This window comes from Gobius niger, assembly GCF_951799975.1.
Source record: "Gobius niger genome assembly, chromosome: 3".
Classification (NCBI taxonomy): domain Eukaryota; kingdom Metazoa; phylum Chordata; class Actinopteri; order Gobiiformes; family Gobiidae; genus Gobius; species Gobius niger.
The window spans coordinates 45,042,567-45,056,856 of record NC_136854.1 but is presented as its reverse complement, the minus strand read 5'-3'; the positions used below and the strand labels follow the sequence as shown (position 1 = coordinate 45,056,856).

At 43.8% G+C, this 14,290-nt stretch overlaps 2 protein-coding genes across 2 annotated transcripts; both read right to left on the bottom strand.

Annotated features, from left to right (window-relative positions):
• Window positions 1-625: 625 nt before the first annotated feature.
• On the bottom strand, window positions 626-4,449 carry LOC306960527 (E3 ubiquitin-protein ligase TRIM21-like). The gene is made up of 2 exons (XM_079552956.1): window positions 4,412-4,449; window positions 626-2,292 (listed from the first exon to the last, which is right to left on the bottom strand). Exon 2 carries the CDS (start codon window positions 2,283-2,285, stop codon window positions 639-641), a length of 1,647 nt encoding a protein of 548 aa, XP_079409082.1. The 5' UTR covers window positions 2,286-2,292; window positions 4,412-4,449; the 3' UTR covers window positions 626-638.
• Window positions 4,450-5,415: 966 nt separating this feature from the next.
• LOC306961124 (E3 ubiquitin-protein ligase TRIM21-like) lies at window positions 5,416-6,195 on the bottom strand (the record flags this gene model as incomplete). Its single annotated transcript, XM_079553740.1, has 1 exon — window positions 5,416-6,195. The coding sequence occupies one exon, from the start codon at window positions 6,193-6,195 to the stop codon at window positions 5,416-5,418; it is 780 nt and encodes a 259-aa protein (XP_079409866.1).
• Between the last annotated feature and the right edge of the window lie 8,095 nt (window positions 6,196-14,290).

Genomic DNA, 14,290 nt, shown 5'->3' with positions numbered 1-14,290 from the left:
TTTGGACCTGGAAGTCGTGTGTGACGTCACGATTATTGATCATCGATTATTCACCAGCTCCATCACAGGAGTTTATGTTTCAATGAAGACAAAACAGAAGAAAACAAGAGAGAACTGTATTAATAATCACAACATCACAAGTGAGAGATGCATTTTTATTTAGATTTACAGAACATTTTATCCAGATCAGATTTAGTTCATTGATTTTGATGAACAAAGTCAGAAAATGTGAATCCAAGTCATTGACACTTTTCCACGTTAATGGAAGAGACAAAAAAGTAAAAAAATAAACAGATAAACTTTACACATAAAATAACCCAATCCACGACTTCATCAATGCCCTAAATGTTCACACTCAACGTCCCACTGGAGGGCGCTGTGGCCACAAACAAACTTTATTTACATCAACATTTAAAACGAAGGCGACAAATTAAACCAGAAAATCATTGAATATTGATCCCCACAATAATCTGTAAAACATCGACTAAAACAAAATCCTGGACAATTGAAACCAAACAGACACTGTCACATTCAGGTCCTGGAAAGAGCTTGGTGAATTTTGGAGGTTCTGAGCTTTCACATGAGGAATGGCCTGTGATTGTGCAGAGCTGCTTTGATAAACCTCACCTTTAATTTAGTCAGAGTCTGTGAGTCTGAACGTCAGTGATGATCAGAGGAGCTGAGTTTTTACCTTTGTCATTTAGACCTGGACCAAAAAAAGGCAGTATTTTCCCCCTGAAGCTGCAGTCGGTGAAGGAGTAGATCAGATCTGCAGAATCTACGTCATAAAAGGAGACCAGACCTGCTCCATAGTCCACAAACACCCCGACCTTCTGAGGAGGACGCTGCAGGGACAGGAGGACACTAGGGTCAGCAGAAGCACTGTACTGATCTCTGTTTCTCAAAAAAATTTTCCAGTATCCGTTTTGAGGTGATACAGTGATCTTTCCCTTCCTGTTGACGGACTCTCGGGCGACTCCTAAATCCCACTTAGTTTTCTCTTTGACCTGAACCTCAAAGTAGAACCTGCCTGAGGAGAAACTCTGCTTTCCTAAAACACAAGGACAAAGATCAAACCTCTGAGGAGAGTCTGGGAGATCCTTCTTCACATCAGTGTCATGAACCTGTTTGAGATCTTTAGACAGAACCAGATTAGGTTGAGCAGAGTCTGGGTCCAGAGTGACGTCCACAGCAAACGTCTGAACTCTCCTCAGTTGCTCCTTTTTGGGCAGTTGTTTAAAGACGTTGTTGATCTCCTGTGAGAGACTTGTCTCCAGCTCAGACAGAGCTCGGGCTGTACTGCCCTCACACGTCTGCGGCTCAAAGCTCACGCTGCTCCAGTCCTTCAGGCCAGCAGGGGGCAGTGCAGGGGGCAGTGCAGGGCGGCGCTGTAGGAAGTGGAGGGGGTCTGTAGAGAGTGAGAGCTGCTGGGCCTCAGTGCTGCTCTTCTCCAGCTCACACATCTCCTGCTGCAGCTGTTGGATCAAGGCCTGAGCGCGCTCCTTATGTTTAGAAAGACTTTGTTCCATGACCTCGAGGTGATGGTCCAAACATCTCTGCACAGACTCCATGATGTCCCTGAAGACCTTCTCCATCTGCTGTGTCTCTCGATCAGCCTCTCTCTGACTCTGGTCCAGGGCAGCTCTGATCTCCTGGACCTTCAGCCTCCTCTGCTCCACCATGTCCTGGCTCTGAGCCACAGTCTTCTGCACAGAGCTCCTCCTGCGCTCACACGCTTCCTCCAGAGACACATACTCATGGTTCTTGTGCTCTAGAAGGACACACATGGTACAGACACAGGTCTCATCAGTGTTACAGAACAGCTCTAGGGGGCGCTGGTGTCTGGGACACATCCTGTCCTCCAGGTCGTCCACAGGCTCCATCAGCTGGTGTCTCTTCAGCCCAGACACTGTGAGATGAGGCTGGAGGTGGCTCTCACAGAACGAGGACAGACAGACCAGGCAGGACTTCACCGCCTTCAGTTTGGGCTCAGAGCAAACGTCACACTGGACGTCTCCAGGTTTGGACACTTTGTTTGACCGACGTTCTGCTTCTCGTTTAGACTTAGAAACCACCTCAGAAAGTAAGGTGTTCTTTTTGAGCTTTGGTCTGATGGTAAAGACCTCTTTACACAGGGGGCAGGAGCAGCTTCTGCTGGTGTCCCAGTGCTGAGAGATGCAGCGTTTGCAGAAGTTGTGTCCACATGGAGTGGAGACGGGCTCAGAAAACACCTCCAGACAGATGGAGCACAGGAACTGCTCCTCAGAGCTGCCAGCAGCAGACATGGCTCACCTGAGGACACAAGGACAGACTCAGTGAGGCGTCATTTTTACAACTTTCATTTCATTTATTTCAAGGATAGCCCCGTTGAGATGAACCATCTCTTTTTCAAGGGGGTCCTGAACACAAAGTAACAAAACAAAACATAGCAAGTATTGACACATACATACAACAGTCACATACACATAACAACATAACATCACATCACAAGGTCTCATGTCTTGTTCCCATCCCCGCCCACCCCACCAATGCCCCCACTTTCAAAATAAAACAATATCTCTATAAAGAGAAAATAAATTAACATAAGAAGAGGGATAATAGAAAAGAAAAGAAATTGGACATTAGGAAAAATGCTAATAACATTGACATTGACATTTTAGATGATTGTACATGAATGTTTTGAATATATGTAAGGATGTCATTGATCTGAGTTCTATTGATAAGTGATTCCAGCACAAATGTGCAGAGCGAGTTTGTGAGTGTCGTCAGTGGTTTAAGAACAGCATCTGTAGTGTTTTGGTAAACAATGTCTCCATAGTCCATTATTGGTAGTATAAGTTGCTGAGCTATTCTTTTCCTGATATCGAGGGTAAAACAGTTGATAGATCTATATAGTTGACCAAGACAAGCATTTACTTTATTAGTTACATATTCAATATGTTTTTTATAGGTTAGTTCTTGGTCAAGCCATAGTCCTAAATATTTAAATTCATCAGTGTTTTCAATCAGGTTTCCATTTGAGTAGTGTATATTAAGGCTCTGCAGGGAAGAGATCCTGAGTCTAGTCTTGTAACCAGGAGGTTAGTGATCATGTACGTCAGTGTTTTTAAGCATCTTATTTTGCAGTTGACAATATTTGTTTCAGAAACTCATTTGTAAATGGTCGATTTTGCAACAGAAAATAATATATTAATAATCCAACGCAGACCAAACAGATGGTTCATAGCAGGGGGGTCGAACTCTTTTGGAGCGGGGGCCGAAACACACCTTTAGGTCTTATTAAATATTGATTTGACTGTTTTTTATTATTTGATGTGCCTTTAAAAATACTGCTCATCACACAGACACATTTGTAAAAGCTTCCAGGGGTTTCATAAGGCTTCTATTGGTTGTATATTTTAAAGTGAGAAACACCAGCTCAAAGGCCACAAACTCAGACAGTTTGTGTTTTTGTAATAAGCTCATGTTGGCCAATAATGAACGTATGATTAATGAAAGACACAGTGACCTGCATCAGACTGGACTTTTCATCTGTCCCAGTTTGTTTCTGTTCCTGAAATATTTCCTCTTACACTGGACTAATCAGTGCGACGTCCTGAACAGTGTCCTGTCTGTCTGTATCTTCACTTTGTGCTCGATGTCGTGAGTGAATGAGCGCTTTCTGAAGCTCTGGGAGGGAGATGGAGGCACGAGACTCATGCCACATCTCCTCACTTCAGTTCTGACGCTTTTACAGACGGATTTGGATGTTCTTGTGAGAGACGGTGCTTGAATGCAAGTTGTGATATTCGCTTTGTATTGTCCTGCCAGTACGTGATCAGCTGAACAGTCTTCAGTCAGTCTGTCTCTCCGTCTTCTTTCTCTCTGTTCATTTCTTTGTTTAAAAACAGTTCTGAGAGCGAGAAGCCCCCGTTAAAAGCCGTGTCCCCCCCCCTTCAGCATTAACATCACTACAGACATAGGCTTCTGCTCACTCCTCCCTGTTTACCATAACGACCACGTTCGAAAGGGAAACCATGGCGGGTTTACAGACTCCTCCCACCTGTCTCACCACTTCCTGTCTCAGAAACGTTTCCTCTGCATGAGGTTTGTCAAGTCAGTGTCTTTATCTTAGACAGGATTATTTTGATCTTCTTGAAGATGAAAAGCCACATTTACTTTTTCTTCTGTCCATTTTAAAACCATGTCTTGTAATTCTCTCTTCAACTCCTCTGTCTGGAGTTAACAGTGAAAATACTGTTTCTACCTCGTTATGTTCAGTGATTGCACACGCTCCATCAGGAATGTTCCTTTTGTACTGTGTTTGAGTAATGATTAAAACATAGTCATGTACAGACAAAAGCCTCTCTGAAATGTAATGTAGCGTCAAACTGTTTAAATACAATACATTCATCCTCTGCTCTTTACTCACCAGAGCTCGTTCCAGGGTCTTGAACAGAAGAGTCTTCAGTTTCTGCGTCAGGAGCTGAAGTGTCTGTGCAGAGTCGGGCAGAAAAGTCACTTCTGTGGCTCAGACCAAACCATGTGACGTATGAAAAGTGGAAGTCGGAAGTGAACACATCCGCTGTCTGAAGCTGCGCCGTCTGCTCCTGTGGTTTGTGGAAATCCCTGTTTTTATACATTGTTTACTGTGTGTTATTAATGATGTGTCTTAATAACGTCTGTGTGCTTTCTGACCTTTTATTTGTGTCAAGTCACAAAAGTTTTCATTGTTGCTTTGTAGAGTTTGGACCTGGAAGTCGCTTGTGTCGTCACGATTATTGATCATCGATTATTCACCAGCTCCATCACAGGAGTTTATGTTTCAATGAAGACAAAACAGAAGAAAACAAGAGAGAACTGTATTAATAATCACAACATCACAAGTGAGAGATGCCTTTTTATTTAGATTTACAGAACATTTTATCCAGATCAGATTTAGTTCATTGATTTTGATGAACAAAGTCAGAAAATGTGAATCCAAGTCATTGACACTTTTCCACGTTAATGGAAGAAAAAAAAAAGTAAAAAAATAAACAGATAAACTTTACACATAAAATAACCCAATCCACCACTTCATCAATGCCCTAAATGTTCACACTCAACGTCCCACTGGAGGGCGCTGTGGCCACAAACAAACTTTATTTACATCAACATTAAAAACCAAGGCGTCAAAATGAACCACCAGATGATTTAATATTGATCCCCACAATATCACATAATAATCTGTAAAACATGGACTAAAACAACCTCTTGATTGAGAGCAAACATAATGAGACTGATCTAAACAACAGTCGAGTCCTAATTTGTGCTTGGTGAGTTTGTGAGGTTCTGAGCTTTCAGATGGGGAATTGCATATGATTGTACAGCTGCCTTGATAAAGTTCACCTTTAATTTTGTAGTTGTTGTAATTCATTTTTACAATCTGTTGTTTTCTCAGAGTCTGTGAGTCTGAACGTCAGTGATGATCAGAGGAGCTGAGTTTGTTCCTCCGTCATTTAAACAAGGACTAAAAAAAGGCAGTATTTTCCCCCTGAAGCTGCAGTCGGTGAAGGAGTAGATCAGATCTGCAGAATCTACGTCATAAAAGGAGACCAGACCTGCTCCATAGTCCACAAACACCCCGACCTTCTGAGGAGGACGCTGCAGAGACAGAGCGACTGGAGGGTCAGCACTAGCACTGTACTTATATTTGTTTCTCAAACAAATTTTCCAGAAACCGTTTTGAGGTGATACAGTGATCTTTCCCTTCCTGTTGACGGACTCTCGGGCGACTCCTAAATCCCACTGAGTTTTCTCTTTGACCTGAACCTCAAAGTAGAACCTGCCTGAGGAGAAACTCTGCTTTCCTAAAACAACAGGACAAAGATCAAACCTCTGAGGAGAGTCTTGGAGCTTCTTATTCTTCACATCACCACAATGAACCTGTTTGAGATTTTTAGACAGAACCAGAGCAGAAAGAGCAGAGTCTGGGTCCAGAGTGACGTCCACAGCAAACGTCTGAACTCTCCTCAGTTGCTCCTTTTTGGGCAGTTGTTTAAAGACGTTGTTGATCTCTTTACACAGGGGGCAGGAGCAGCTTCTGCTGGTGTCCCAGTGCTGAGAGATGCAGCGTTTGCAGAAGTTGTGTCCACATGGAGTGGAGACGGGCTCAGAGAACACCTCCAGACAGATGGAGCACAGGAACTGCTCCTCAGAGCTGCCAGCAGCAGACATGGCTCACCTGAGGACACACAGAGGGATGAGGAGACTCTGGAAACTGAGGATTTACTTTGAAGATCAAGATAAGATAAGATAAGATGGTACTTTATTGATCTCACAGATGGAGAAATTGCATTCGATGAGAGAGCATCCGGCAGCAGCACCCATTCAGTGCGCACCACTCTTTTTTCTTTGGTGAAAGATCGTTGTGTCGCGGCCGCCATCTTCACTGTTTTGGTCACAGGAGGAGCACTGGTTGATGGGAAATCTGTAGACGATGACCACGGCGGTGGAGCTCTTGCGCTTGGCCACGATGTTCTTGGCCACACAGGTGTAGTTGGCCGTGTGGGACAGACGCGCCTGCTTGATGATCAGGTTGTGTCCACGGTGATGTAGAAGTTCCTGTCCTCGGCCGGGTCGATGATCTCGTTGTCCTTCAGCCACTCCACCCGCGTGACCTTGGAGGATGGAGAAACTGTAGCTGCCCTCTGTCTCCTCTGATCATCTGAAACGGTGCACCGCCTCCCCAGAGCGTGGTGTCCTGCACTGGTCAGCTCCTCCTCGTCCTTCCTCTTCCTCCTGCACAGCTCCCTCCACAGTCTATCACCATCTCCTCGTTGGTCCCTTTTGTTGTTTCCTGTAGCTCCTCTTGTGACGCCTCCTCCGTGCTGCAGGTGTGGGGGCTCTTGGTGCCTCTTCACTGTTCAGTGTCTCAGAAGAAGAAGTTTGTAGATCTCAAATGGGTTTAGCTGATAAGCCAGCAGTTTGACTCAGGTGAGAGAGTGGAGCCTCAGGGAACAATGAGACAAAGCATCGTAGAACCATCTGCTAAACCTTTGACTGAACAGTTATAAACCTTTGAGAAAATCTGACATGTATCGGCAGCTGATCGGTGAGGGTTATTTTCAGTGGTCACCACAACTTAACGGCCGCCAAAGGCTAATGACCAGAGCCGGTGCTGGCCCTTCTGGGGTCCTAAGCAAAAATCCACATAGGGGCCCTACAGTACGCTCCCCATGGCTATTCGACGAAGAGCGAATCCATTTACAGTCAAAACAGTCAGTTCCACTATGCTGTAGTGCAGGGCAGAGGGGGAACATAATGACCTCAATTCAGGCCCGACTTGTTTTAAAAAATGCTTAATTGACAAATTGTCCCATTGTCTCGTAGTTGGAGAACTGCGGCTATAAAAATGAACTGAAACCTGCACCTGACAGATATTTCTGTCTTATCATTGAAAATAAGCCGGATAGTAAGTCCTTTTAGACTGAGCACATTTAGAGAACTAGAGTTACTGAAAGTGTGGACTCAACTCCCCTTTAAGACAAATACAACGTTCTCTCGTCTGTTCACCTACTGTCCTGATCCTCTGCTAGAGACAAGAGGAGTGTTTGAACTGGAGTGTGGCCGATGCCGCCCTGAGTCCACGCAGAGAAAAACTACGGCGTAACAACGAGCTCATCAATCAGTGAAGTGCAGGTTGTGTTTGACTCGCACAGATTTCACACATAGTTTTAGAAACTAGAAGGTTTTAGCTTTCAAATTAGGTTTTACACTGCCATATTGTAGTGGCCAAGTTGGGTTGATTTGGGGGGGGGGCTCTGAGCCGGTCGGCCATGATGGTCGTATATGACACACTAATGTGTGTTCATATTGTTACTTGTTTTGGTTTTAGGACAACGCTGATTTCGTGTAATAACTTTGATTTAGTTGTAGTTACACACCCACGCCAGAAGGTGGCGTATTACCTCGTGAGACGGTATTCTGAGGTCATAGGCCCTCCTTCAAAATAGCAGAAGCGAGGCATTGAGAAACTTCCCCTGTCGCCTGTCTCATTCATTTTCCTGTTTTCCAGGTTAGTAACAATATAAACCACATCAAATGGGTCGGAAAACACTTATAAGAAACATAGCTAAGTGTAACTTTATAAATCAGTCGGTAAACCCTGCATTTTTGTTCAATTTTGAGCATGTGAAAAGACGTGAAAAAGCTAAGGCTGCGTTTGAAACCATCAAATTGTCGCCTCTAAGCACTAACACTAGCAACTCACTCCTGAACCTTTCATGGGTCGACTGTTAGATCTGTGCAGTTTGGAAACTAGCTCCTAATCACCGGTTAGTTAGCACCAGAGGTCCCTATGCTAAAGTGGCTATGATAGTTAGCTTCAGAGGTCCCTATGCTAAAGTGGCTATGATAGTTAGCTTCAGAGGTCCCTATGCTAAAGTGGCTATGAGAGTTAGCTTCAGAGGTCCCTATGCTAAAGTGGCTATGATAGTTAGCTTCAGAGGTCCCTATGCTAAAGTGGCTATGATAGTTAGCTTCAGAGGTCCCTATGCTAAAGTGGCTATGAGAGTTAGCTTCAGAGGTCCCTATGCTAAAGTGGCTATGATAGTTAGCTTCAGAGGTCCCTATGCTAAAGTGGCTATGATAGTTAGCTTCAGAGGTCCCTATGCTAAAGTGGCTATGAGAGTTAGCTTCAGAGGTCCCTATGCTAAAGTGGCTATGATAGTTAGCTTCAGAGGTCCCTATGCTAAAGTGGCTATGATAGTTAGCTTCAGAGGTCCCTATGCTAAAGTGGCTATGATAGTTAGCTTCAGAGGTCCCTATACTAAAGTGGCTATGATAGTTAGCTTCAGAGGTCCCTATGCTAAAGTGGCTATGATAGTTAGCTTCAGAGGTCCCTATGCTAAAGTGGCTATGATAGTTAGCTTCAGAGGTCCCTATGCTAAAGTGGCTATGATAGTTAGCTTCAGAGGTCCCTATGCTAAAGTGGCTATGAGAGTTAGCTTCAGAGGTCCCTATGCTAAAGTGGCTATGATAGTTAGCTTCAGAGGTCCCTATGCTAAAGTGGCTATGATAGTTAGCTTCAGAGGTCCCTATGCTAAAGTGGCTATGAGAGTTAGCTTCAGAGGTCCCTATGCTAAAGTGGCTATGATAGTTAGCTTCAGAGGTCCCTATGCTAAAGTGGCTATGATAGTTAGCTTCAGAGGTCCCTATGCTAAAGTGGCTATGAGAGTTAGCTTCAGAGGTCCCTATGCTAAAGTGGCTATGATAGTTAGCTTCAGAGGTCCCTATGCTAAAGTGGCTATGATAGTTAGCTTCAGAGGTCCCTATGCTAAAGTGGCTATGATAGTTAGCTTCAGAGGTCCCTATACTAAAGTGGCTATGATAGTTAGCTTCAGAGGTCCCTATGCTAAAGTGGCTATGATAGTTAGCTTCAGAGGTCCCTATGCTAAAGTGGCTATGATAGTTCGCTTCAGAGGTCCCTATGCTAAAGTGGCTATGATAGTTAGCATCAGAGGTCCCTATGCTAAAGTGGCCATGATAGTTAGCTTCAGAGGTCCCTATGCTAAAGTGGCTATGATAGTTAGCTTCAGAGGTCCCTATGCTAAAGTGGCTATGATAGTTCGCTTCAGAGGTCCCTATGCTAAAGTGGCTATGATAGTTAGCATCAGAGGTCCCTATGCTAAAGTGGCCATGATAGTTAGCTTCAGAGGTCCCTATGCTAAAGTGGCTATGATAGTTAGCTTCAGAGGTCCCTATGCTAAAGTGGCTATGATAGTTAGCTTCAGAGGTCCCTATGCTAAAGTGGCTATGATAGTTAGCTTCAGAGGTCCCTATGCTAAAGTGGCTATGATAGTTAGCTTCAGAGGTCCCTATGCTAAAGTGGCTATGATAGTTAGCTTCAGAGGTCCCTATGCTAAAGTGGCTATGATAGTTAGCTTCAGAGGTCCCTATGCTAAAGTGGCTATGATAGTTAGCTTCAGAGGTCCCTATGCTAAAGTGGCTATGATAGTTAGCTTCAGAGGTCCCTATGCTAAAGTGGCTATGATAGTTAGCTTCAGAGGTCCCTATGCTAAAGTGGCTATGATAGTTAGCTTCAGAGGTCCCTATGCTAAAGTGGCTATGATAGTTAGCACCAGAGGTCCCTATGCTAAAGTGGCTATGATAGTTAGCACCAGAGGTCCCTATGCTAAAGTGGCTATGATAGTTAGCTTCAGAGGTCCCTATGCTAAAGTGGCTATGATAGTTAGCTTCAGAGGTCCCTATGCTAAAGTGGCTATGATAGTTAGCTTCAGAGGTCCCTATGCTAAAGTGGCTATGATAGTTAGCTTCAGAGGTCCCTATGCTAAAGTGGCTATGATAGTTAGCTTCAGAGGTCCCTATGCTAAAGTGGCTATGATAGTTAGCATCAGAGGTCCCTATGCTAAAGTGGCTATGATAGTTAGCATCAGATGTCCCTATGCTAAAGTGGCTATGATAGTTAGCTACAGAGGTCCCTATGCTAAAGTGGCTATGATAGTTAGCTTCAGAGGTCCCTATGCTAAAGTGGCTATGATAGTTAGCTTCAGAGGTCCCTATGCTAAAGTGGCTATGATAGTTAGCACCAGAGGTCCCTATGCTAAGGTGGCTATGATAGTTAGCATCAGATGTCCCTATGCTAAAGTGGCTATGATAGTTAGCATCAGAGGTCCCTATGCTAAAGTGGCTATGATAGTTAGCATCAGAGGTCCCTATGCTAAAGTGGCTATGATAGTTAGCATCAGAGGTCCCTATGCTAAAGTGGCTATGATAGTTAGCTACAGAGGTCCCTATGCTAAAGTGGCTATGATAGTTAGCTTCAGAGGTCCCTATGCTAAAGTGGCTATGATAGTTAGCTTCAGAGGTCCCTATGCTAAAGTGGCTATGATAGTTAGCTTCAGAGGTCCCTATGCTAAAGTGGCTATGATAGTTAGCTTCAGAGGTCCCTATGCTAAAGTGGCTATGATAGTTAGTTTCAGAGGTCCCTATGCTAAAGTGGCTATGATAGTTAGGACCAGAGGTCCCTATGCTAAAGTGGCTATGATAGTTAGCTTCAGAGGTCCCTATGCTAAAGTGGCTATGATAGTTAGCACCAGAGGTCCCTATGCTACAGTGGCTATGATAGTTAGCTTCAGAGGTCCCTATGCTAAAGTGGCTATGATAGTTAGCTTCAGAGGTCCCTATGCTAAAGTTGCTATGATAGTTAGCTTCAGAGGTCCCTATGCTAAAGTGGCTATGATATTTAGCTTCAGAGGTCCCTATGCTAAAGTGGCTATGATAGTTAGCTTCAGAGGTCCCTATGCTAAAGTGGCTATGATAGTTAGCTTCAGAGGTCCCTATGCTAAAGTGGCTATGATAGTTAGCTTCAGAGGTCCCTATGCTAAAGTGGCTATGATAGTTAGCTTCAGAGGTCCCTATGCTAAAGTGGCTATGATAGTTAGCTTCAGAGGTCCCTATGCTAAAGTGGCTATGATAGTTAGCTTCAGAGGTCCCTATGCTAAAGTGGCTATGATAGTTAGCATCAGAGGTCCCTATGCTAAAGTGGCTATGATAGTTAGCTTCAGAGGTCCCTATGCTAAAGTGGCTATGATAGTTAGCACCAGAGGTCCCTATGCTAAAGTGGCTATGATAGTTAGCTTCAGAGGTCCCTATGCTAAAGTGGCTATGATAGTTAGCATCAGAGGTCCCTATGCTAAAGTGGCTATGATAGTTAGCATCAGAGGTCCCTATGCTAAAGTGGCTATGATAGTTAGCATCAGAGGTCCCTATGTTAAAGTGGCTATGATAGTTAGCTACAGAGGTCCCTATGCTAAAGTGGCTATGATAGTTAGCTTCAGAGGTCCCTATGCTAAAGTGGCTATGATAGTTAGCTTCAGAGGTCCCTATGCTAAAGTGGCTATGATAGTTAGCACCAGAGGTCCCTATGCTAAAGTGGCTATGATAGTTAGCATCAGAGGTCCCTATGCTAAAGTGGCTATGATAGTTAGCATCAGAGGTCCCTATGCTAAAGTGGCTATGATAGTTAGCATCAAGGCTCCTTTTCCTAACTACTTCCTAACTGACTGACCAATTCGGAAGCAACTTGCCATGGCGGACGCTGACGCACATCTGGTTTGGCGTAAGAGCTCTTAGCAATTTGATGGTTTCGGATTGAGCCCAAGTCACGGCGATGCTGCGGGCGCCATTTTGTGTTTGTACATTTTATTAGAAAGCTCTTTTTTTTTGGATAATATAGGCTCCTGTTGGTATCCTGACATTGTGTGATGTGTTTAAATGCCGTTGGCAGAGATAAGATGTGTTAGTTTTGAAAAAGCATATTGAGAAAAAGCTAGAAGCTAAAGCTAAGCCTGCCAGTATACATGTGTTGCCATGCAATTCATGAGCCTCGCATTCTTCACATTACAGAGCACTTCAATTTTTACGCATTTCTTTTTTCGGCAAGACAGACATGGACCTACGAATACGACAAAGAAAAGGAAGAAAGTAAAGCAATGCAAAAAGATGAGAAGATCTTTATTTATACAGCGCCTTTCACAGACATGGTCACAAAGCGCTTTACATGAGAGGATTATACATTCACTCCATACTCTGTGGTGTGAACTACGTTTGCAGCTTCAGTTTCCCCTGGGAGAGACATCTGACCATCACCATACATTCACTCACATCATTCATCCTGGGCTATTGTACATGTTTTTAGTGATAGGGGAAACCGGAGTACCCGGAAGTAAGGAGATGAGGTAGAAGAAAAGGGAACTTACACAAAGAAACTCATACCAAGCGCAAAGCAGCGGTGTGTGGAGAAGCTTGTGGACATCCAAAACATGGACACACACTCCCTGCAGCGGAGCGGCACAGAGACCTGGACCGTTTACCTCCGTGCACAGGCAGATACATGGCAAACGACCTTGTTTTTGGTGCAAGTTACGACATGATGCGGGAGTTTAAAAGCCACAAGTCTTTGGAAAGTTATGAGACGTTCTGCTGTGGCTGGTTCAGGACTCGCTACAAGCCTCCAGCTGGTGAAAACAGCTGTACTGGCGATTGAGGGGAGGGGCTCTGTGCCATGACAATAACCCCCTCACTCTCCATAAGCTGTAAGCTCTCGGGTCGATAGACTTTGATATTTGGATATGCAGAATGGCTAACCCTAAGCTGGCAGATAACAGGTTAACCACTTACTTACAGAAAAATACGATGACTTACTTTAGACCCGACACCAAAACAGCAAATCAGTGGAGCAGCGCACAGACTCTTTCTCAAACGCAGCTCTCGTCTTCACTCGGATCCTCGATACAGGTCTGCCCCAGCCCAGGTATGAAGGTGAGGTCACAAGAGCCTGGATTCTGATTGGCCGCTGCTTTAAATGTCATGAGTCACTCGGCAGCAGCTCAGGAAGGAAAGGCCTTTGCAAAAACCTGTTTCTCAAGTCTGTGTCATCAGAAGTCAACACTAGAGGGCGCTGTTAATCAGTTCAGTTTGAGCAATAAACCTTCCCTAAATCGGCTTGTTGCACAATGTGGCTACGCTAGTTCCTCTGAGCTGAAGCTGTGGGCGCTAGTACTTCCTGTTCGTGTTCATTTCCATTAAGATGAGCTCAGACCAGTGAGTTTCTGGTAGAAATATTTCCATAGAGGAGACGTTTATGTTTGTGAGGATCAGGGAGTTTGTCTTGAAGCTAAAGGCTAATCTAACCTCTTAACTCCCACCTGAACCGAGAGGATCTTTTTCCTCACGTCATCACATTTTTTTTTTTCATTTTTGTCAATTTTTTGTCACATTTTTGTAATTTTTTTGTCACATTTTTGTCATTTTTTTGTCACATTTTTGTAATTTTTTTTATCACATTTTTGTAATTTTTTGTCACATTTTTGTCATTTTTTCGTCCATTTTTTATCACATTTTTGTCATTTTTTTGTCACATTTTTGTCATTTTTTCGTCCATTTTTTTGTCACATTTTTGTCATTTTTTCATCCATTTTTTGTCAATTTCTTGTGACATTTTTGCCACTTTTCCATTATAATTTTCGTCGACAAAATGTGCTCTGTTCAGGTGGGAGTTAAGCGGTTAATTTGAAATAGTTCCTTTATATATATTTTCATAGCATGTTAGCCTTTAGCTTCAAGACAAACTCTCAAGCCTCTATGATCACAGGCGTCTCTGATCTGAACTTCATGATTTGAACACAGTAAATGATCGTCTACCGGGAACTCACCGCCCACAACATAATCTTTAGAAAATATGATTATTATTCCAGGAAAAGAAAACAGACAGGAAGTCCAGGCGCTCACACCTTCAGGTCAGAGGAGC